Here is a 24,645-nt window from a genome sequence, read left to right as displayed (position 1 = left end):
ATTTGTTTCATAGAAATGTAGTGAGAAACACCATTGCCTCAACATCTAATAACGTCTTTCTTTTTTTCAGTTTGCAAGTATACAGTCCATGAACGCTGCGTCTCCAGAGCTCCTGCATCTTGCATCAAAACATATGTGAAGTCTAAAAAGAATACTGATGTAAGTTTGGGGTAGCATTAGCTCTGCCATGTACCTGTTAATTTAGTAACTCTATGTATATCCACATTTTTCTTTTGCAGGTAATGCACCATTTTTGGGTAGAAGGAAACTGTCCAACAAAATGTGATAAGTGTCACAAAACTATCAAGTGTTACCAAGGCTTGACTGGACTTCACTGTGTTTGGTGTCAGATTACAGTGAGTATACTACAGTAAAACCTTTCACACAGGTTTGAGAGATAAAAATCATTGAATGTCTTTCTGTATCCTCCTAATCTGGAATGTATCATTCAGTTTAGTCATCAGCAGTGACTGGTGTGTGTTTAAGGAATGGTATGCAGAGTATTCTTAGGACTTCTTAATTGTAGCCAGTAATTATGCTTATTTCATGTAATGAAATGCTTACTTCAGTATGTCATGAAGCAAATTTGCTTCATGACAATATCCATATGAAAATAATGTGTGCCACTAAAGAGCAGAATTCCCAATCTTCACTGTAGAAAGATTAAGAAAGTTTTCAGTAGCAGGAAAAATCAAGGTCACTGTGACACTAGGTCTAACTGGTGATGTACTGACAGGCAAATGAATTTGAGGACATCTAGTAGGATACAGTGATTCCAAGTGTCTGGGAATAATAGCAGAGACAAGTTGATAATATACTAATCTGTGCACCAAGTCAAATATATACAACTTTTGTGCACTCCTTATTCAGCAGGAACCAGTAACTGGAACTAATGACATTCAGGGAACACTGCTCTTATAAGTGAGATCTTCATGGTAGAAGGAGCAATGCCAGTATTTCTGTTTCTAGCCAGGGCAAGATTTAAATCTAAATGGGGAGAGATTTCAGCCTTCTTCGCGTGTGTTTGCTGGTTTTGCTGATATCATTATTATTATTGTTACGGAACAGCAGTTATTTGTTCAGTGCTTTAAATAATAATATGAGGCTGAGACATTAGTGAATGTTTGTTTTAAACGTAAAAGTTTGGATGTTTCATGACATATTTTCTTAACACAAGAATACAAAATATGAAACATCATCAAAGAAAACAGATCCAGGATGCTTTCAGTGATAAGCTGTTATGATTACTTAAAAACAATATTTTAGAAGAAAGCAAATATGTAGTCCAGATTGCTGTCAAAATTTGGATAATTTATGTAAAGAGTAAAGCAACCAATCCAAAATGTTTTGCATGTAGATAATTAAACTTAGGCAATGGTATATGTGTTTAGCAAGAAAAATAAGGGTGTTCTGCTGTAGATGTACAAGTGTGTATACCTGTATAATATGTCTGTATAATTCAAGAAATATATATTATGTAACATATGTTGACATCTAAAGTCAAAGGAAGTTGCAGATTCCATCTTTCCTCAGTAGAAATTATTTTCCCATCAGTTCATGTGGATCTGGACCAGATTTGTAAAGGTTTTTCACTCCTCGAAGTCGTACATGAAGATTCAAAGGATTTTCATAAGATCTGTTACTCACTGAAGAAGTACTGAGGAATTATTTATGATTGAAATCACTCTAAAGGAAAATGCTGAATTCTTTTGAAAATGTCTTGGGTGCCTGTGTGCTTATTTAAATGCCTAAGTAACTGTCAGGGTTCCAGTTAAAAATGGGTGCGTGCTTTTTTGACAGCTGAAGTTAAAAATATTGGCACTAAGGTTTGCAATTTTTCAGTTTATTTCCATCAGTAATTTAAAGGCCTTTTTTAAAAGCAATTTTTTATTTTCAAATAAATTTAGAAATATTTTATTTCTTTTTATAGATTCAGATGTGAATTAGACACGAGTGAAGAATGAATATTTTTAAATACTGCAAATTATACTTCAAACTCCTTTTCACTTGCAGTTCTCTTCACTTGATTTATTCTATTGCAATAGCTTCATTTTCTAATAGTAATACCTTTATTACAGAAAAAGTGTTTTGAATTTCTAACACGTGTGATTTTTGAATGGATATTCTGAGGTTATATCATTATGATTACATCCTTCATGTGTTTTTCAACTCCTAGTACTGCACATTCACAGCTTATAATTGAAGGGGATGCTCTTTATTATGGAGTTAATTCTGAGCCTCTTTCATGCTTTTTTAATATATCTATCCTCACACCTTAATAAGGTCACTTCTGAGTCAAATAACTTAAGTCCCAAAATTTAGAGATGTTTTTCACTAAGGAGCCTTGTTATACTGACTTCTCAGCCAAATCCATGATCCCTCTTCCATATAATTTGCAGTTCTCCACCATGGTAATGTAGATTTTTTTTTCCCCCTCATCTTCTCTCCAGCAAATACACTTCTTCCTGCTTTGCAGGTTTGTGGGTGAGATAATATTCTACAAGAGATAGGTGTAGGATAAGGGCGTTTTGGGGAAATGTATATGAAACACGCTAAAATATTTTTTTTTGAGATACATGCATATTATTTTGTTTATTTGTGTCAAAGTGTTATTTTCATTAAAGCTACGTTTCTTCTGCCTTTTATTATTTGCTATGTGCCAATTCTGTTGTCAGAGATCAGCAGAGACTAATAAGAAGATTAAGCTATTTTTTCCTAGATAAGTTTGCATGCCACTGAGTAGCAAAGCTGCTAATTACCACTGAATGTGTGAAGATACTTTTATTTGATGTAACATGGCCTGGTGTGCATTAATTATGGTACAAGTAGCCTTACCACTGAGGCAGAGAATTAGCATGACAAATGATTTAGATTACAGGGCTACCAAAATACCCTCACAATAAGGCTTTAATACTCAGAGTAAATCAAAACTCCTTAGACTTTTATTTTCTGTTGCTAAGTAACTGCCTAAAAAGGTAACTTTACATTATAAATGAATATGGACAAGACTAATATTAGGTGCTGTTCAGTTCAAAATTCAGAATGTAATGTCAAAATTAACTGTACCAGATAATTTTATGAAGACCATATTACCAATAAAGTTTTTATATATCAGCAGTTGGTACAATATTATTGCAATTTTGATAGAGTTCATATGAGTTAAACCATTTAAAGGAAAATGAGTCAGTCATTGAAAAAATGTGATTTAGAGGTGCAGGCATTGAGCTACAGGTTTTGTAACAGCTTTTCAACTTGTTGAACTAATACTGTATGCTACCTGTTATACTTGATAAATCACTTGTTAGTAACATTTTTTACCTCACAACTCCTGATATTTATTAGCCTGATTATTTTTCTTTACTGTAAATATACACCTTTTCAAAAATGTCCATCTCTAAGGGAAATGGATGCTATCTGGATGCCTTAATGCATTTTATTGAATCTATACATAGATAAAAATATGGATAATTTAGGTTGGAAAAGACCTTTATGATCATCAAGTCCAGAAAGAGTAAATTTTCACGAAATTTTACAATATTAATTTTATTTTATCTCTAATGATATGGTGAAATATACTAGTTAAATGTGAATGCTTTGCATGATCCAAGCACACAACTGTGCCTTTGTACTGTGTGCCTGAATATTTCGAGTAATTTGAATTGAGTTAAATTCTAAATTATGAACAGGAACTCTTGATTGCTAGTGCAAAATATTTCATCGTTTATCATTACTTGTTAACGTTTTATGTTCCTCTTATATGCACATTTGTCCATTCAGCCTCTGTAACAAAATGGAAGTCAGCCAATGCTCTTCCTGTCAGCAGACCTGAGGATATTCTTTTGATGTTTTCAGAGTAGAGCTATTGTCATTGCTTTTAAGAAAACTGGATGAATTCTAAGCATGAATTACAAAAAGTAGAGTAGTTCCAGTTCTTCAGCAGTCAATGGAAGTCTGAAAGCTGATTCAATCAAGACCAAAATTTACTCAGTGAAGTTTAATGTAGGATATTCCTGTGTTCTTCTCTTTTATTTGAATCCATAGTGGCTATCAGCTTCAGGAAGAAAGCAGAGTTACACCAATATTGCCAAAAGCTGCCTTGAATTACTCACTAGTAGTAGAACAGAAGTTCCTGGCTCAATGCAAGAAGCTCTCTCCTGAAATGAAGCTTTTGGTCACCAGTAACAGTATGCTGCTGTTAATGTATTGCTGTGCAATGTTCTTATTTTGTGTGCTGATCCACACATGGAATTTCCAAACTGAAAAATACTTTAATCCATCATTCTTCACTTTAATACAAATATGTTAGTTTTGTCCATCCTAGGGAGCTTTCTACTGCAGTGTTTTGTTTTCTTTCCAGAACTTCAGTAACAATTAGGTTAATCAAACTCATCCCCTCTAAAATGCCCATTTTCTGATGCTAATAAAAAAATGTCTAAGTTGAATCTTCATTTTCTGTCTTCATATAGTTACATAACAAGTGTGCTTCACACCTGAAACCTGAATGTGACTGTGGACCTTTGAAGGACCATATTTTGCCACCCACGTCAATCTGCCCAGTAGTATTGGTGAGTTGTTTGTATGTTAATTTCAGATATAATCCTCTCTCAAATGCAACGATAAAATGCTGCTGGGACTGCCTGCCAGTTATTTAAGTTCACAGGACTGTGTGAACCTTAAACACAATGTGAAAGAAATCCTGGCTGATGGGTTTATAGGCATAAGTGTGTTTTACCCTCTACATATTGCATTTCCCTTCATGTGAGAATGAACCTTCAGTAGGGCATATTATAACTGAAGCTGACTCAGGTTTTATCACTTATTCAGACTGTACTTACCAGAAACTGTATAGGCAGAACACTTCTACATTTTACATCTTTTATAGATCCAACTTCCCAGAATAATGAAGTTATTCTTATGGGCAGTTTTTGCTTGGGATGCATATTGTATATCTGCAATGCTGAGGTCTCTGATCTAAGCCGGAGGTTACCTAGAATGATGGCACTGGTCTTGCAGTAAGCTATGCATCAACATTATAGTATATTTTATTCTGCAGTCGTGGACAGTAAATTTCTCTGTCCACAAAAACAATAACTCAATTCAATGAAAATAAAAATGCATGCTGTGTGTAGGTTGTATAGAAAAGAGCTGACCATTTTATCATTAAAAAAAAGAGCTTGAGAATTAACTTATGTTTTCACATATTAAATTGGATATTTTATGCTGATGAAAGTCATAGCATCATCATATTCATAAGAGAACAGATGAGTGGTCCTCTTTAAATATATTTCTAATAAGTGTAATAAATGCTTGAACTCAAAAAAGTGTAATTTATTGAAGGGAGGCAAAAAAGAAAATATACATCCTAATCTCAAACCAGTTGCTGATCATTAGGAATAATATTTGTGTCTATTGTAAATTACTTGTTTTCTAATTAATCCTTTTGGCTGTTTTGTTTATAAATCTGTTAAAGTAAAGATGTTAGACTTCGGCCCTCTACCTGTGTAAAGTGGAATTTATCTGTTGCTCTCAATGAAACAATCCAGTGGAAACCTGACTTTAATATTTATTAAATATTTAAAATAATTTTTTAAATCACAAAAGTGGCTTTTTAGTTTGTCTCTATGGCATTTTTGTATTATCTGGACAAGTTCTGATTGATAGTTATAAAAGATTATTTTAAGTTTGTTGGATGATTATATTTTATATTACCTTATTTGATTTTCAGGATTTGAGGTCATAGTTTAAAAGTTTGCATCTGGAAATTATGATTCTGTTATTGGACTACTGTTTTCAAATTAATGTTATTTATCATTTGCCCTTCATATTAACAGAATGAATTTTCAGCATGAAATTTTATCTTCAGTTATATTGGCATAACTACATTTTCTTTTCAGGAGAGGAAGAGGAATAGAGGAATTAAGATTTTCATTCCACAATTGGAGTTTAGTGAAGTTGTGTAGAGGATATGTAGAACCACTCTAGAGTCAAATCACTCTTCAATAGGTTTGTTTTACCTCCAAATTTTCAAGGCATAAGCAGAAGTAAATATGTTTTCCTGTTGTGGAATCATGTTACTGACAAGTGCAACACAAGACATGTATTTCAGGACAATTTATATTGTTTGGAATAGAAAATATATTTTGCTGTGATTTAAGGGAGACTTTATAATTTTATAGTATATTTTTTCATCTAGTAGTTTCTTTCAAAAATGCATTAAAGTCCTGAGTTTACTTACATTACAAAATACTACCTCCCTGACCTAGCTAATAGTAATTTCTTCTGAAAGTGATTGGTAATAGTGTACATATGATTTGTGTTCGTAATTTTTTAATTAGTGTCTCCCATTTCCTGTTATGGGGATTCCTTTTGAGAAACATAATACTTCAGTGCATGTGAGACCAGCATTCTCAATAAGGACAGCAAAACCAGTGAATAGATTCTTGTGAAAGCCGTCTAACCATGCAAGTGTGTCTGTTAATAAAAATTGTGTGTTCTGACATTCATGGAAGGGTCCTTCACCCAGGTCACACATTTGATTTCAATGATCAGCTGAGCATTAATATTCTTGCAATGCTGTGTGTATGTGGAAGGTAAATAAAAGCAGATAACCATAATGCTGCCTGTACCAGACGTATCCTTGAGTATTTTGAGGTGTCAGAGAAGAATATATTTTCTTCTCCCATAGGATAAAAGGAAAACAGCAAGATGAAAAATCTTCTATCTTTGATCTCCTTAAAATGTTGGCCCTCCTTTCCACCTCTAGCTTTGGAAGATTTCTTTCAGAAAACTGCAGAAATAATCTCAGAACAAGATGCCTTCTCCTAAGTTTTTCTTCAAGGGTACAGGCTAAATCCCTTCTCATCTTTTCTCTTTTGCAGAGGCAGGGGCATTCATATTTTTTTTCCTTTCTTATCCAGCATGTCTCATGTCTCATTTCTTCAGTTCTTGTGGAGTCCAGCCTCAACAATTTCTACACAGTTAAAGGACTTTTTCACACATTGCATTTCACAGCACCATATATTATACCAGTGCTACCAAAATGATCTCAGCTGAGTGACTCTTAGTGGCTGGAGAGAGAACCAAAATGCCTTGTCATGTGAAATTTAGATGGCTGATCTAAGATAAATAAAGGTCCTCCCATCTTACAAACTGCACAAAAATAGAGCTTTCCAAATGTTATTCTTAAATATGATAAGCTACATTGTCAGCTGAAAAAAACGATGGAGAAACTCAGTAGTTGACACTGTGTACATCATGAAAACATCACATCTGTCTAGATTCAGTGTCTTGTAGAGATTTTTCATATCTCACTGCATCAATTTTAAGTGTTATAGTAAAATGTAGTTTGTGAACTTTGGTTTTTTTACTTTTCTGTTTACTGTATATCAGGCTTGTTGTAGGGTGAAGTTTTTTATTCAAGTTAAATGAGTTTTGTTGTAAACGGTGTGCAGATCTCAAGTGATAGTCTTTTAATAGATGTCAGATATGCTTTAATGTTACTCCTTTTTATTTCAGTAACATTTTAATTAATTCATACTGATTGAATAAATGTACATTGAGACTTGTTTCCTAATGAGGGCACATTTAGAGGAAAGGTTTTGCATCATTCTGATATCCTGTGGGTAATTATATTCTAATTATATGGTGGGGGGAAAAAGTCTATAACTCAGTACTGATATTGTTCATTGGACCCAATTAATTACATGCACATAATGAAAGTTCATGATAAGGTTGACTGGCAGTGAGTTTAAAAATCTTTAACTCAATTGAATCCTAGCCTACCAGGAGTACAGAATTAGATCATAACCAGGTTTAAAACTGGGTATTGGAATGAGATGAGTGAGTAGTGGAGAAAGCAAGATTGGTCTCTGCTTATGAGACAGTTTTCCTCACCCTTTCCTTTTATAAGGCAGAAAGGGAAAAATGCTAGCATATGTTCTGTCTTTATTTCATGCCTGCCTTTACTGTGCCCCATTTACTGATGAACATATAGGATCTTTTAATTTTTATTTATGTCTGTGGAAAAGTAATTAGATTTTCAATTTCCCACCAAAATAGATACAGCTCTGGATGGTGACAAACCAACCAATAAAAGATTACTATTTAATAAATAAAAATGTATATTCATTTCATAATGCATGATGGTTTTGATTCTCCTGTTGTGTATGTGCGTTTTTCAATGAATTTTTTTCACTTAATTTCTAGCATTATTTTTTTAAAATTTTAATTAAAACATTTAATTGTGGAATTAAAATAAAATTAAGGAATAAATTGAAAAGCATAAGATACCCTGCTTGAAATGTGAGCATTATTATATGACAAATATCACTGTCTCCACAGTAATCAGTTTATTTCAAAGGTGGAGGCTATGGTATAATATTGAATGTAAAGAATGAAAAGAAAAATAAAACAGGGTTCATTTCTTTGTGTTTTGATATCCAACTTCATTGTTTTGCATTCTGTGAAAAATGGGTCATCATGATAAAAAGTTTGAAACTATTTCCATTTTGTTTCTTTTGTCTTGTGAATGAATTTGACTTTTGTTTGGGTAGTGAAGATGTTTTAGGACAAAGTCATCTAAGATTAATACAATTGATGTAAATATGGACTATATATACAGACCTAAATTGGTATATATAAGATGCATAAACTTTTTATACATCATAGTGTGCATCTCTTTATATACACAAATATAAAATACCCTCATAAGTCAAATTCACTTGACCTCTTATTTTAAAACATAGATGACTGTGCAGTTGGAGGGAGAAAACATATATTTGATTCCTTTGGTATTTTGTTATACAAAACCATGAATGTTCAGAAATCTGTTTTTTTAAGTTCTATTTAGGTATGTAGAATTATACACAGCAGATTACACATATTTGAGATAGAAAATGTGCTTTATTTAACTTACTTAATATGCATTATGACGTATACTTTCAAACTTTTGTGTAAATATGGCAGGTATATTGACATTCTGACAAAAAGTAATACAGAATTAAAATTAAAAATACTGTTTAAGAATTTTATTTCACTATTAGTATTTAGACCACATAGAATAGCTATTGGCTATAATTGCAACATAGTTCAATAGATATTTTTTCCATGTCTGGTAATGTGTTTTACTAATGCTATTTTCCTGTGAGGTATGTAGACGTTATTCTTGTAGGAAAGCGGAGTTGTAGAGAGAAAGGGAATTAGCAGTGCCTGGTTGAAGAATGAGCTTTCTTAATCCCCTTTCCAGTTATTAATCCTGAAATGATTCTTCTGTTTTTATAATGGTAGAGATCAGTTTTAGCTCAATTGAATCGAAGCTCAACATGGAGCACAGAAAGTCAGTGCAGTGTGTAAGCATTTTATGAGCAACTCAATCCTTTGAAGTTGAGTGCTAGCCTTATCCTGAGTTTCTGAACAAAGGTACTACAAAAAAGTAGCTATTTGAATATATATGCGTGGGGGGGGAAGTTGAATTTAGATCTGGTTGTTGAATATTAAGTAATGACATAGCAAGTGAAAGAGATTTAAAAAACAAAACAAACTACTTTTTTTGCTTCTCTATTGTGTTTCATATTGCAGCTTCAGTTCTCTGAGAATCTAAATCAGACTTGAAATATAATGGTGTCCTTATCTACGCTAAGAGCTTTTTCATTTCTTTGAAGTCAGAAGGAAATTAATAATTGCCCTGGAGGAAAATGTATCTTCCTAACTAATTAGCTGTTCAACAAACACAGTTCAATGTTGAAATAATAAGATGCTGATAAACTGAAATGGCAGTCATTCAATCATTGTAAGTTATATCTAGTTGCCTGCCCCCAGCTCATCACTACTGTCTATTTCTAAGTTTATTCCTTATATCCTGTTCCCCCGGAGTTTAATATGATTTTATTTTCAACATTGTTTTCCAACACTTTCTTGGACAGTGTATATAATCAGCTGCTGTAGCCCAATCTGGAGTTGCAAATCCAGCGGAAGATCTTGGGCCATATATTGATGTGTGTATTGAATGGGTACAAGATGTAAGGCAAGTTGTCTACAGAAAACTGAATTAACCAAGGCCCACGAGCTAAATGAGAGATTTGATTGTGTTTTGGTGTGTAATTCTTTACCTTTTTACTTAGACAAACTGAAAAAGGAGCACAAAGTATGTAAGTTACCACATAGTTATTCCTTGTTCAGAAGAAGGAGCAATAAGCAGTTTTAGAAGTTATTCTTAAACACGTATTCTCCATTCCAGCCTTGTCTTGTTGCAGGTATTTTGGCTACCAGTATTATGGGTGACAAAATGCTTCCTTCTCAATGGTGTGATGTGATTTTTTCCTGAGCTGCAAATGCTTTTCTTAAGACAGCTTTTAAATTAATTAGAAGCCTCTATAGTATGGGCATGTGCAGCTCACTGGACGGTATTTTTGCTGAGAATCGGTTAATAATCCTGTCCACAAGATGACTTTTAGCTTCTGTCTAGGGATTTAGAGCTGGATATTGTGATACAGCTCTATGAGCTTTCAAGACAGCATGATGTGGTGTTCTAATATAGGCTCTTTTGATTAGCATGCACTCAGAGCTGGAAATGTGGATAATTTATAAAATAAATTATCAAAATGTTTTAGGTCATCTGAATCACCGTTACTTGGATGTGATATCTAATAGATACTACAGATACTACCCTGTGGTTTTGGCATAGTGGTGATGTGTTTGTTTTTTTTTTTAGTTTTCAGGATTTTTGAATCTTAATTTTCTTTGGTCATTGTATAATTATGGACAGAATTTTCCTGAAATGGGAGTTTTGTAAGTAGGGTCTTGAATGCCATATAGGTTTGCAAAATTACAGTCTAGGAGTACCTAATATTACTATGTCCTTAAAGATTCCTGTGTCATTAAACAAAATAACTCCAAGGAATCATGGAGCACCCTTCCTTCAAGTTCCTTGTAAAGAAGCCCAAAGCATCAGTTTGATATTCAAGTCACATATTTAAATTTCATCTCGCAAACATTTGAGGTATTGCATGCATTCCATCTGATTCTCTATGAAGATTTGGAGGTCTAGAATAAGATTTTTTAAACTTTTTTAAGCTATTTTATTTTCTGCATAGTAACCTAAAAATATACTTCTCTCATTATACAACTCCATGCCCAAATAGGTTATATGTTTCATTTCAAAATATATATGATAAAAGAAGAAATTATCATACAGAAGTAATCTCAGGTTTTAAGCTGTCTAACTGTGTAATAATTGAGCATTTATTAATGAATTTGCAATCCTATGTAATGTATAAGTAAGTTGTTGTTTCATGTTATGAAATACATTGATTGAAATAATCTTGTGTAGGAAATAATCCAGAGAAAATATATTTGTAGTTAGGCAAGGTGAGAAAAAGCAGTTGTTGCTGTATTTGCCCTGGATTCCATGTCAGCAATTAAAATATAAAGAGGCAGCTCTTTAGTAACTATTCATTTGTTTCCACTCTAACAGCTATAATAGAGTATGATATTTCTAAATGTGAGTGTTTTGTGTAAAGGAAAAGATTTGACCTCTATATAAAGAAAGAGTATAAGCAACTTTTGAGGAATAATGACTTACAGCTTGTTAATTGTAGCAATACAATTAGAAAAAGACTTTTTAAACAAGATTCTTTGATTTGGATTAGAATTCAAAGACTTTGAAGATAAAATCAAAATAGCCCTCCAGCTATCAAATATCTCTTTTGCTATCAAAAGAATGAAGTTCACAGGTTTTCTAAGATTGTTAGCTGATGCCAAAATGATCTCACATATACTTTCTAGAGTGTAAGTTATGTAATACGACAGCCAGAGCATCCATCAAGTCCACTTGTACAAAAGTGTAACAAAGTATCGTGCATGTGTTGTTGTTAAGTGTAATTCTGCAAGGTAGCATTCCTTGTGCACACCCTATCCATGCCCTTTGCCATGCCAGCTGTTTGGTGCTGCAGCCTAACATTCTCTTTTTCCAACAGACGCTTCCCACTTTAGGAGGTTTGCTCCCTGAGGTGCGTAGCAGGAGGCGTCCACGAGTGCTCGAGTACTAACAGTTCATGATATTGTACATTCTTTCTGCTATGAAGTGCATTTTGGGGCTGAAAATAAAAATCTAGAGAGGATATTCTGCGTTATTATTTGGAAATTCCTGTCTTATTTGTCAGTTGTTCTCTTATTTGGAATATGAAATAGATGTAATTGAATAGTTCTTATCTGGCAGTGATCTCGCTGGAGCTGGCCTCAATGGTAGATGCTCCAGCTAATGAATATTGACTTCAAAGTAGGACTTCAAGGGGGAAAGTAAGGCATGAGAAGTGCAAAAAAAAATGGGTGGAAAGAATTGTTGTGGTAAATTCTATTTTGGAAGGTATGTGCTCTGGCACATGCCTTCCAAATACTTTCATTCTTTAAGCCATCAAAATGTACAATTGCTGTATTCAGTATCTCTGTCAACCTCATGCATGTTCACTAAACAAAATGGTTCACCAATACATTCATCATTTTGTATGCTTTATTTAGCAAGATATTAAAAATACCACAACTGTTACAGACATATTTCTTAAACTGAAAGGCAAATTTTTGCCTTTTATAAAAGCATTTTTTCAATGCATGTGAAATTTTTCTAAACATTAGAAATTTTAGGCTGTTATCTGTTCTTACCTTCTTCTGTTTTTATCTGCTTTAAATTGTTTGCTTCTTGAGACTCTCTGATATCTTAGTAATGTTTTAGTTCCCAAAACAAAGATACTTTAGGTCGGGCACAACTGGTATTTCATATATAAAAGAAAGGGTCTGCACAAGAATATTTACAAAAAAAGAAGTGGTAAATTTTGTTGTGTTCCATTAACAGATTCATTCATTAGAATTATTATGCAATTCATTACATTATGTCATAAAAACTAGGTCAAATTCTCACTAGTAGGACATATATCTAAAAATTATAGGATCTGTAACTTTAGGAAATCTAGAATATCTTGTCAGCTTCTTTAGAAAGGTTTTACAGAGCACTGTTGATAGACATGGTGACATGTATTGTGGTATCATATAAGATGGGTGATATGAAATACTTCATTTGTACTTTCTTCAAAAATCATCAAAGAAGAAAGCAGAGTTTCAATGTTAATAAGGCCAGGTATCCATCTTTGATCATATTAACACTCTAGGCACTTCTGTATCATGAATATTCTTTTTTCCTTTATGTTACCTGAGATACATGACCTTATCTTGTATTGTCTTTGTGAATCAAGCAATGGTTTTACTTATGGGGTTGGAAGTATAAACTGGAGAAGGAATGGTAATGCAGCAGTCATAGGACTGATGTCAGCTGAGGTTATTTACTGCCATTTGTATCATGCTGCTATTTGTATCACCCCAATATCCAAAACTTTGCTCTGGGTAATCCTTACTGCATTTTACTTGAGTCATTAGTAACATTGGGTTTGGGCATGGGTCTCAGCAATGAGTAAATACTTTTCCTCTAAATAGTAGCATGATATATTCAAGAAGATTTTTAGTGCCACACTTTATAAGTAGGCCTCTTCTGAACATTTTTTCTTTTTACCTCTCTAAATGTGCAAACTCAGTGTGCTGAGTCTGTTACTTTTGCTTAATTTTTTTTTTGAATTGTCACAAATCTGTCCTTTAGCTCAAGATTTTCCTGGACCTTTTCAAATTTTCTCTCTGTCTCTGATTTTTGTTAGAAATTACAGTTTTTACTAGCTTTTTCTCTCATTTGCTGACATATGATTTGTTTTTTGAAGATGTTGCAGTATTCATGAGTCAGATTTGGCCACTATTTAAGAGGGTATGCTTTCTTTTTATAAGAAGTAGTGACTTTTAAGGATAATTATTCACAAAGTTGTTTAAAACCTCAGAGCAACTTAAGAAATTTGTAATGAAGTGTGAAGCTTCCTTCATATGGAAGTGTCTTACTTGCTGTTTTTGGGACTAACCAATCCATTGTACAAAATGTTTTGTGTTAGTTCAAAAATTTTATTTTCTTTGAGTGTCTCATCCTGGTTCTACTTTCTGAATAAATAATCAAATAAGTAAGTGCAGAGCTGGTGATTTCTTAGGCAGTGATACATAGAGTGTTTTTGTTTGTAGGGTTAGGGAGGAGGTGAATAGCTCTAATTGCTTCTACTGGTTCCTCTTAAAGCAGTGATACTGCAGTCTGGTGTCTTCGATCTAGTCTTGCACGAGCCAAATTACTCAAAGCATCCAAGAGCTCTGTTAACTAACCTCTTAGAATCTCACTGCATGCAGATAAGAATGTAGATTCCCCTGTTTTTGTTTTGCTTGGTTTTGTGTGCTTTGTTTTTGGTGGTTTTTTTTTTTTTTCCCCCAGGGGCATAGGTTTTTCCATTCTTTTATACAAAATGTGTGTATAAGACTGTCACAGTTCCCCCAAGCACTTGGCTTCCCCAGAATAGCCTAGGATGACCTGGACCACTCTTTGCATCAGATCTGGACTGAGACCCTGTCAGTCTCACTTAAAGAAACTGAAGATGATATAAAAACAGGGTCCACATTTGTGTTAGAAGGCACTGTATTAAGCTGGGAGTTAGTCCCTTCCTGACAGAATCTGTGTCAGTGCTTCTTAGCAGTAAAAACTGCTCCTGAAAGGGTTTCATGGATTAATTGCTACTACGATCCCTAAGGCTTTGTGGGAGGTAGCACAGAGATGGGTTTGGCCTGGTATGAAATGTAAATGGTAACATTTAATGAACTGTTACTGGATGGAGTTGCAGGGGGTGCAGCAATGTCCTTCATGCTCCTTTTCTAGTGCAGCAGCTTTGCCAGCCCATTCCCACGGCTAGTTTAAAGCCTCCTTGTACTTGTGAAGTGCGGAAAGCGGCTGGGGTCCACTTGGGATTGGAGACACTGATTCTGTTTGATAAATATCTTCTGTCTTAATTTATGGTGCATTTTTTGGACAACCCAAAAGGACATGCTGAGTGCAGTTCATAAATAGAATAAATGAGATACAAAAAATGAGAATACTTTTTTCCATGCAGAGTTATCTGAAATGGCCTGATAACAGTTGAAAATACAATTGCAACAATATAAGACTGAGTTTTTCTCTTTCAAATAACCATCTCACTGTGCTGTGTATTAGCATCAAAAGTTGCCAGCAGCTTAGAATCTGATGTAGATTCTGGTTTCCTTGTGATAGAAAATATGTTTTGTAAAAAGCTACTCAGCTAATTGATCATGGTTTATTTAGAATGGGTATATTTTGCCTAAGTGGTAAAGCAGTCTAAAGCATCCAACCTTTGCTAGCAGTCAGCATAAAATTTTGAAAAATTACTGATCTCTTATCAATATGCTTATTAAACAATCAAGTATATTGGATGATTGGCTTTCAAGTTTCAGAATGGCATCCTGGTAATGTCAGATTATCTTTTCACATCATTGCATTAATTTGTGTTGTGACTGCGCACTTTTCATCCATCTATTGCCGAGTCATTATGGAATGTTCAGGCACATAGATAGATGTTATGTGAAGTGGCCAGACATTGTGTATTAACTTGATTGAGATCTCATTTTCATTAAAGCAGAATCTGACATTACTTGCTAGTCAAAAAACCAACTTTGTGGAGGTACAGTGTGAGTTACAGTTGTATAGCATTATATAATGTGTTAAAATGTTCCTTTTTCTCTTTTCAAGGAAAGACAATCAACAGTGAAAAAAGAAAAGAGCTGCACCCAGCAAATGAACAAACTGGGAGAACGGAACAAAATGCAAAGAGCAAATTCTGTCACCGTAGATGGACAAGGCCTTCAGGTGTGATTATTGTTATTTTAATATTAAGCAGATAATTTTAGGTATGAAGAGTGAAATATGTTTAAAGTGAAATATGCATGCACTCTTCAAATATTTCACTTTTATATGACTAAAAGTCAATAGGTAAATTCTTCCGTTGGTTCAGGAATCTGGTGATACTCATCTGCTTTTCATGTGATTGTTAGGATTTCCTAAGACAATAAGGGGGAGGGAAGACTAGCTCTAAAACACTTCTGTCATGGGGTGAATAGTTTATTTTGGTATCTGCTTACACATAATGCAATGTTGTGTAAATTTACATTATTAATCTAAGTCTAAATCCTGATAATTGTTAACTGTTCTAATTTGGACCTGTTAATTAATGGATGGAGTAAACTTCAAGGATGTTATTTATCCAGGTTTTCTAAGTAGGGTATTTGGCATATCAACATTAACAGTGGTGAGAATCAATTTTCATTACTAGCAATATCTATAATAAAAATGGAAGTTTTTCTGGTTGAAAGAAAAACTCATGTGTGTGATGAGCTACTGTTATTTAAGGGTGGTAACTTATAGGCACGCCTGAACTGCTGACTTGTTTCCCTTGAGATATGAGTAGTTTTGAGTGAAATCAATGTCCATATGCTGCTTTATGTCCTCAGGAGTTAAATTATCATCATGATAACAATGTGATAATCATTTAATATGCATAGTTATGTGTTCTCTCTGTCTTTTGATATGTTGCAGTTGGGCTTCAGTAAAAAGATTCCATTACCATTTATCAATTACTTTATGCCTCATAATTATTTCATATTGTTGTGTCAGGATAGGGAGGTTTATTGTATTTTTTTGTGTTTTAGATTAGTCAAACGTTTTTGTTATACCAAAGAAGGGAAAAAAATCCAAACAAAACCTGAAAAACCTAAAACCTATCCAGTTACTTGGATGCTCCATTGATGGTATAGTTGATATTAGAGCAGTCATTATCCTTTGCTTTCAAGAATCTCTTCCTGTACTTATCATTTTCAACAGGCTTCATTGCTGTCCAGATCATCTGTGACAAAACATGAAGCAAAAAATGCTGGAGTCTTAATTGAAAGAAAGCTCAAGTTCTGTCTAATCAGTCACAGTGTGATGAATAAGTTTGTGCTAAAGAAAACACACAGCATTTTCTAACTTTGCAATTCCAGTGAGACAAAGTATTCTAGAGGAGCATCTTTGGCATCTCCTTTTGGTTGCAGCACCGTGTATCATTATGAATTTTGTGTTTACTCTGAGCATTAGATTACTTATGCTCATAGTTTATTTTCTGCTACTTTTTGTCTCTATTTCCCACTCATGTGCTACTGCCAAGGATATAATGCTTGGTCTACTCAAAACAGCAGCTTTTAGCACCATTGGCTCTTCAACACAAAACTTTAAATTATTGTATGTTCTGCTTTCAGGTCATAAGATTTCCCCTTTTTTAGTGTGTTCCAAAATTTGTGTTCTCTCTTGTCTTTCCAACATGAGTCAAAAGTCTTCATTTCATCCTTGCTTTTCTTTATGACTGCTAGAGATTGAGAAAAAGAGAGTGGGGACAAAGATGATAGCATTATTATTGAATAGATTTGAGGTGTTTTTTGATGTGCTTGGTGTTCTGTAATGACACATTTGTAATGTAGTCCATGACATGGTACCATGGTGATAACATTAGAAATAATTCTGCAGTTATGGCCCTAATTTGCTGATTATATTGTGGTCTTTGTTTTTCACGGATGGATTTAATTGGTTTTGAGTGGCAGGAATCCATCTTAGCATAAAATATTTAATTTTTGATTGGCATTAAAAATGATAACCTCTTGTGAATGTAATCATTGTGAAGCCTGAGTGGACCTTTAGGGCTATCCTACAGAAAGGATGGGATCAGTGAGAATGTTAGGGCTTTTTTTCCTCAGAGATTGTATAATTTTTCAGCTCTTCTCACAAATATGTAAGATGCTATAAATATAACTGGCAATTAATGTTAGTATTTTGCCCAAAGATGGTCTGGAGAAAACATTCTGTATCTGATCAAAGTATACTACTCTAATTCTCCCATATCTGGCAAGCTACTCTGTTTCTAATACTCTGATTCTGCTGGCATGGTCTCATTATAACAAAATCTTCAGTGAGCAAGGGTTTTATTTCAGAGAACTTAATCAGTATTAATTATTAATTGCATTTGTTTATGATTAAAGATACAAGGTAAAAAAGCAAAGATCTTGATACTACTGCTGTTAGACCTCTATTTTCAATATAGGAGAAACTATATATAAGTTCACCACCACTTTTTTATTTTTGGTTTTTCTTTTTACTTTAAGTTACCTTTACTATACCATCATGAAGATCGCCTTTAAGTCATGCTAGATTAGGGCTTGAAAATGTTTACTAATTTAGTCTAAATCTTTAGTTGCATTTCATTATATAAAAATGCCGTATGTTATCTGGGAAAGTAATTTGGAAAAGCTGTAAAAATTTAATTAAAATTTATTTTGGAACCAAGTGGGATACAGACTAGTTATTAGATTTTTTTTTTTTTTTTTGATGAGCCAAACACTTCTACTTGAAATAATCTCATTGAGTCTTGAAAGAAAAGGTTTAAAATAGAAAGTTCCATCACTTAGCTTTTGTTGAGAAAAAGATCAAGCCCAAACCTTCCTTCCATCAGACAGAGGGAGCAGATAACTTAGTGGCAGTGGAGGTCTGCACAACTTAAAGACAATTAATCATAGTTAAGCACATTCATCTTGCTTCTTTCTAGCTAACCAGCATAATGATCAGGATTATTATTTCTAATTAGAGGAAGTAATAGATCATGTATAACCTTAGGATGAGTCTCATTAATTAACCTGCGTCCTAAGGGATTTCAGTAGGTATTCCATCTCTGTCACAATGGGCACCATTGGTTTACACTTAGTTCACCGGAATAAACACCATGGGAATTGGCTAAATAACTCAAATTGATTAAAACAGTAGGTAAAAATTAAATATATGACAAACTTCACTGTATTCTGCAATTTGATGTATGTTTCAACACACAGCACTTTACTGTGCCAGGTGATACTGAGTTGGTTTCATGATAAGCTTAATACCACTGAATTTGTGGACTTTTCCATTGTTTTTCTATGTATTGGAACAGATTTGATTCTTTTTTTTTTTTTTGAAATCATGATTAGAGTTGACACACTACTGCCTAACATTTCCTACTAAAAGAAAAGTGCTTTTAGATGCCTTGTAGGATTATATGCCTATATCTCTAGTATGTCTGTAAAACTCCTTAGCTATGATGTTTCTCAGGTTCTGCCTTAAATTACACTTTATGAAATTTTCAAATTTTTTTATTTTAGGAATTATGAATAAGGACTTCAAGCAAGGCCTTTCAGTGCATCATTTTGAAATGCAGATGGTCCAAACTTCATCTCTCAAGTTGTTAGTGTACGACTTTGGAGATGTTGACTTTGAACTTTAAATATACTTTCAAACATTTTGGAATATAGATGTCTAAAATGATGCTTTTAAAGATGAATAGTCCAGCTTCATTGATTAAGACCTGTATTAGAGATCATCTGATGTAATTTTTTTATGTTCAAGTCTTTGGAGTAAAGGCATCTAAGAGTATTTGAAAATACAGACTAACCCTATTACTTAGAAGGATGGTGTTAATTTGTAAAGCTAAATATTAACATGAATGTGTAAAACTTTCCATACACAAAAGAATGTAAAACGAAATAATGCTAGAAGTCATTGTTTCCTTCTTAGAAGTCATTGTTTCCTTGCTTCTCATCAGCATTCTTTTAGTCAGACTTGCCTTTCTTCCTTACAGTTTCTCCTCTACCTTCTTAAGTTTTTCTGCTTTCTCAGCTGTTTAAAGGAATTCCTTAATGTTATGGTTGCAACATTTTAAAAAGTGTGTGATTTCATAATATATCAAATATTGTAGATATTCATTGCCATAATTTAAAAAAAAATCTGTTAAGTTCAATTTTCTACTATAGCTATAGTTGACCTTCATAGTATATAATATAGTGTCATTTCTCACTCCAAAATACAGATTAACCTTTTTTTCTTTTCCTTTTTTAAAGGAAATTACTGTCAGAGTAATTAATGCATTATTTGCACTTAAAATTTTCTTCTCTACTGATGGATGTATGTATATCTATATACACTAACAAGTATATATCTATATATAGAGAGATAGGTTATGTGTGTATATACCTCAATATCTCTGTGGCATTATTGGTTAAAATGGCAACACAGCTGTTAAACAGACAGCATTAAAAAAGAAGTCACTTGCAATTTCTGGCAAATTAATGAAGTGAGGATTATTGCAAATTTTGGTATTGCTTCCAGCTGGATTACATAGCATAACATAGAGTTTGCATTAAGCTTTTTGTTTTCTGTCTACTATAGGAAAAAATGAATGCAACACACAGCATTAATGAGTGGCTGTGTTATTCCCTTCTTTTAGATCACTCCAGTTCCAGGCACTCATCCACTTTTAGTTTTTGTCAATCCTAAAAGTGGTGGGAAACAAGGAGAAAGGTAAGGGGTTTTTTCTTTTTCTTTTTTTTTTTTTCTTCTTTCTTTCTTGATTCTGGTCTTTGAAATGTTTTAAAATTAATTTTAGAAGTTTGTCTATGTGGAAAAAATCCAACATTTTATGTTGTTATTCCTCACAGTTGAACATCCTATATCTCTGTACCTATAAATTCTCCAGTTAAAAGGAAGAGTTAGTTCTATAGGATAGTATTGTTTCCAATCAAAAAAAGTAGCTATATTCAGTGCATGAGTTTGTGTGATTTGCGTGAAGATGTGAGTTGCCATATCTTGTATTAAAACTTTAAAGTGCTAACAGTGTTCTTTTAATCTGTGTAATGATTATACAGGCAGGTCAGTAGTCTAAATTAGAAGCAGTATTCCATTTTTTAATGTATGATTTGCTTTTTATAGACTTAGTAGTAGAGGCTCTCAAGCTTCTTCATAAGATTTCCTTCAAAGAAACCTTTTGATTTCTGTAAATAGGAAGCATTCTAAAAATCCAGTTGAATTATTAGAGTCCAATCACACAAATTAAAGACATATTAATTTTACATATGTCAGTAATTACATTGATTTAAATTAAAATGTCTGAGTTTATTAGTTTAAGTGTTAATGTATCAGAGGCCTGATAAAGTAGTGAGGAGCATTCTCCTCTTACTCAGGAAGGAATGCTGAATTAGTTGCCTACTAAACAGACTTTTCAGAGCATGTTTCAGGATTCTATGTGCTAACAGTGTGGTCATTTTTGACCGCCCCATAAATCTCTAAATTTTTATAGCCTAGTTCACCATGGCAGTGCTGTAACTTCATGTCTTCAAGAAGTGTCTTTTGGTCCAGGATCCAGCTGAAGGTGATACCTGTGGATATTGTTGATATGGGTGATGAGAAGCAAAAAAAAGGAGGGATGCAGTGTGACTCTAAAGCCTGGAACCCAGCAAGCAAACTCTAATGGGTCAGCTTTCCCTGCCTTCTCCACCCTCTCTCCCTTAGATCACGTCTTCCTGTGCCCCTAAAAGTAAGCTGTCAGAGGGGACAAAATCCTGCAGAGTAGTTGTTAGGGTAATTCTTAAAGCTAAGGAGCATTAACCAAAACTGTGTTTGAAGGCCTCTGAGAGAACTGGCTATTACTTGAGAGCTGATTATGTAATCCCTGGACTGATATGCCTAGATGTCAGCTAGACGTATCAAAGGCAGTTAATGATGTAAAAGATTAGTTCTAAGCAGTTTCAAAAACATGCCTTTGCAATGTGAACAAACCAGTGTGAGCCATCCTGAATTTTTGTGTGAGGCAGCCCTGGTCTGCTGTGCAGTCAGGGGTCTGGTGGAAGGTAATTTGCACTAGCACTCAGCTTGACTTTTTACAATACCAATATGAAGTGAGTAGATGAGTGATCCAGTCTGCAATTATGTAGGTGAGAGGCAGGTTAGAGAGCTACACTTACACAGTTAGTTATAGCCTAGAAACAATTTAATGAAATGCTGTTTCACAGCTTTCAGTTCCCAGCTCATAATTGGTCTCAAGTGTTACTATTTGAATGGGCTTAATGCAGCAGGGATGTCATTTAATGTTAGATATTCTCCAGGGTAAACGCAAGTTTAAAATCTGATCCCCATCTCAAGCTCCTATTCCCCTTCATGTATTATAGTCTAACACTTCTCAGTTTATGTCAATGAAACTGTTACTGGGGCCAAACAGATCACAGGAATTATTTGAATTTTAAAAATGGATGCCCTATGCACACTTCATTCACTAGCACCATTATCCACAAGTGTCATTACACAATAAAGTGTATAGCATGAGGGCAAGCACCAGCAGCTGAGTATAGTGAATTGTAAGAACCTCTTAGATTGGCTTTGATACCATAGGTACACCAAATGTTAAATTACATACTAATGTGTCAAGGCTGCACTCAATAAATATATCTCTTTCAAGAGAAGCGCATCAAAAGGTCAACTGCCTAGTCATATAAACATGTCTCAGGTCATTCACCATTAGGAGATAATATCTCACAATTAGATCTAAAGCCAGATTCAAAAAGGTTGAAGAAAGTCCACATATGGACTATTTGTTGAGAAGAGGTTTGCAGTCCATTTTTGAGGTGTCAATGTTTCATATCAATGCCAGAAGCAGAAGTATAAAATACTTCTAAGATGCTAAGAGTGCCTATTAGTTTGAATATTCAATCTAAGCGATGAAAACATTCTCAGGAGAAATATTTTTGAATTTTTTTTTGTTTTCCTGGGTTTTATCTGTCTGCTTTACAGTCAGTAACCAGAAAGAAATTGCCATATATTCCCTACCCTCCAATTTTGTGGCAGAAAATTATATTTTGTGGAAAGTAAAATCACAGGACATTTGAAGACATAAATTACTTTGCAAAATACAAGGTTGTGGGTATTGACAGATTTCATCACATTTGGAAGGGACCCACAAGGATCATCGAGTCCAACTTTAAAGTAAATGGCATTCAAGTCAGGATTTTTGATTATTGCAACTTTTTAATCTGGTCAGGTGCTGAGAGGGTGGAACTAGAGAATACCTGTAACAAAAGGAAGGTTTTCCCCAGCAGTGAGGGAAAAAAAAAAAAAAGGGCAAAGCAAACCCACAACCTTCGTTTTGGTAGAACAGAATTTCATTATCTTGATTCATTCAGATTAAGAAAATCTTCTACTGAAAATTATGTCTCAGTCTTTACTTGGGATTCTCTGTATTTGAGAGGTCACAGTGAATGAAGACAAGATTTCTAATTGACTTTCATTGAACATGGAAAGATTATTGCAGATTGTCAAGTCTCCTGCATTCCCACAGTTCCCCATACACGATTTTATGCCTTACCATATGGTAACCCAGCCCATTTTCTTGTGTTATTCTTGGAGAGAGTTTATGCATACAGCTGAAAAACAGTTGAATAAATGCACACCCCCAATAGTACATGGTCCTTTCCTCTTCCATTTTGTAATTTTTCTCAAATCTCTCAAATGCAAAACTGAGGGTCACTTAAAGGTGAAAGATGTTTGGTTGTTTAGTTTTAGTTTTTAAATGTTCAAACAGAGGGGTGGCGGGAAACAAACAGATATGTAGAAAAAGTGCATTCAGAAAAAAAAAATTCAGAACACAAAAAACTCTGCAACTATATCTTATCAATACATTTTGAAACTTTCATTATGTTAGAAATTCAGTTTCTCAGAATGTGTAGTGATAAATATATTCTTTCTGAATTGGTTTCTGTTTTAAGGACCAGTCCTATGACTTTCAGATATAATTGCAAAATAAAGAATTATGACAGTAGCCCCATTATATTTTCTTCTCAATTAGGAGGTTAATAATGGCCCATGATGTGACACTCCAGTGCATTTGCTGTTATTTGGACTTGAATTATTTTTTAATAGACAATACATATGTTTATAATAGAATAAAAATAGAAGTCAATTTTTATTAAGGAGAAAGTAGAAAAATAGAATTAAAGTTGATTAATTTAAGGCTTTCCTATACTAGAAATGGATTTTAACTTAGCATGAGAATGAATAGGAGTTTATCAAACCCAGGCAAGTGAATTTCTCAGGCTATATCACACCATAACACATTTTCAGTGGTTGTGCAGGAAATGGGCAGGTACAGTTAATTTCATCCAAAAAAAAAAAGTTGAACATCCATTTCATTCTAGGGCTATCGGTTTGGAATGTCTGCATTTATGATCTGACTAATCAAGGCAACAATTTTCAATAATCTGTGAATAAAATGTATGTATGTAGTACACCATTCACAAAATAGTTTCTTTCAACAGAAAGAATATACAAGCATGTAGTGCTTCTGTAGGCTGTTGTTAAGGGTAATGTTTCTCACATAAGAGTCCTTCTAAATCATGCTGTTGTTTTGCCATACTCATTACTTTGATTTCCACTTCCCCATTTTCCAGTTTATTTGCCTGACCAGAGGGTGAGTTTACACAATTGTTTCCTTGACAAATGTGCTGTTGGATGCACTGGAGATCAGCTTCCGTACACGCACGTTTCCTGCTGACTCCACGGTCAGTGTCTGTGCAATACAGGTTGATGATATTTTTAACCTTTGCTGTTTTAAAATGACTTGGGTTCATAGTAGTTCTTCCCTCCTCCCCTACGACTAATCTGATTTTCTGAGCTTTCATTTAGCATTGAGACAAAATTTTGAAGCAGTTTCAAATGTTCTTTTTCAAATACAGTATGTCTGGAAGAGAGGATAACTAGCATTTTTTTTTTTTATTTTGGAGAGGAGTCCTTGGCTTCTTCCTTGTCTGACATCAGGGTTAAATGAAGCCCATATTAACCACATCTTTAATAGCCCC

The 24,645-nt window shown here is 33.9% G+C and overlaps 1 protein-coding gene across 8 annotated transcripts in view; it reads left to right on the top strand.

The window, feature by feature from the left end:
• DGKB (diacylglycerol kinase beta) overlaps window positions 1–24,645 on the top strand; it is a 398,863-nt gene that overhangs the window by 164,682 nt on the left and 209,536 nt on the right. For 6 of the 8 annotated variants that reach the window (XM_064704413.1, XM_064704412.1, XM_064704410.1 and 3 more), the window contains 6 exons: window positions 71–159; window positions 240–356; window positions 4,467–4,565; window positions 11,973–12,005; window positions 15,665–15,781; window positions 20,250–20,323. In XM_064704413.1, the coding sequence (XP_064560483.1) occupies window positions 71–159; window positions 240–356; window positions 4,467–4,565; window positions 11,973–12,005; window positions 15,665–15,781; window positions 20,250–20,323 (529 nt within the window). The remainder of the gene's footprint in view (window positions 1–70; window positions 160–239; window positions 357–4,466; window positions 4,566–11,972; window positions 12,006–15,664; window positions 15,782–20,249; window positions 20,324–24,645) is intronic. The other 2 variants (XM_064704417.1, XM_064704416.1) reach the window with 1 other exon arrangement.

This window comes from Zonotrichia leucophrys, chromosome 2 (assembly GCF_028769735.1).
Source record: "Zonotrichia leucophrys gambelii isolate GWCS_2022_RI chromosome 2, RI_Zleu_2.0, whole genome shotgun sequence".
NCBI classification, from domain to species: Eukaryota; Metazoa; Chordata; class Aves; order Passeriformes; family Passerellidae; genus Zonotrichia; species Zonotrichia leucophrys.
Note: the sequence above shows the minus strand (reverse complement) of the source record. Positions and strands in the feature narration are given on the sequence as shown.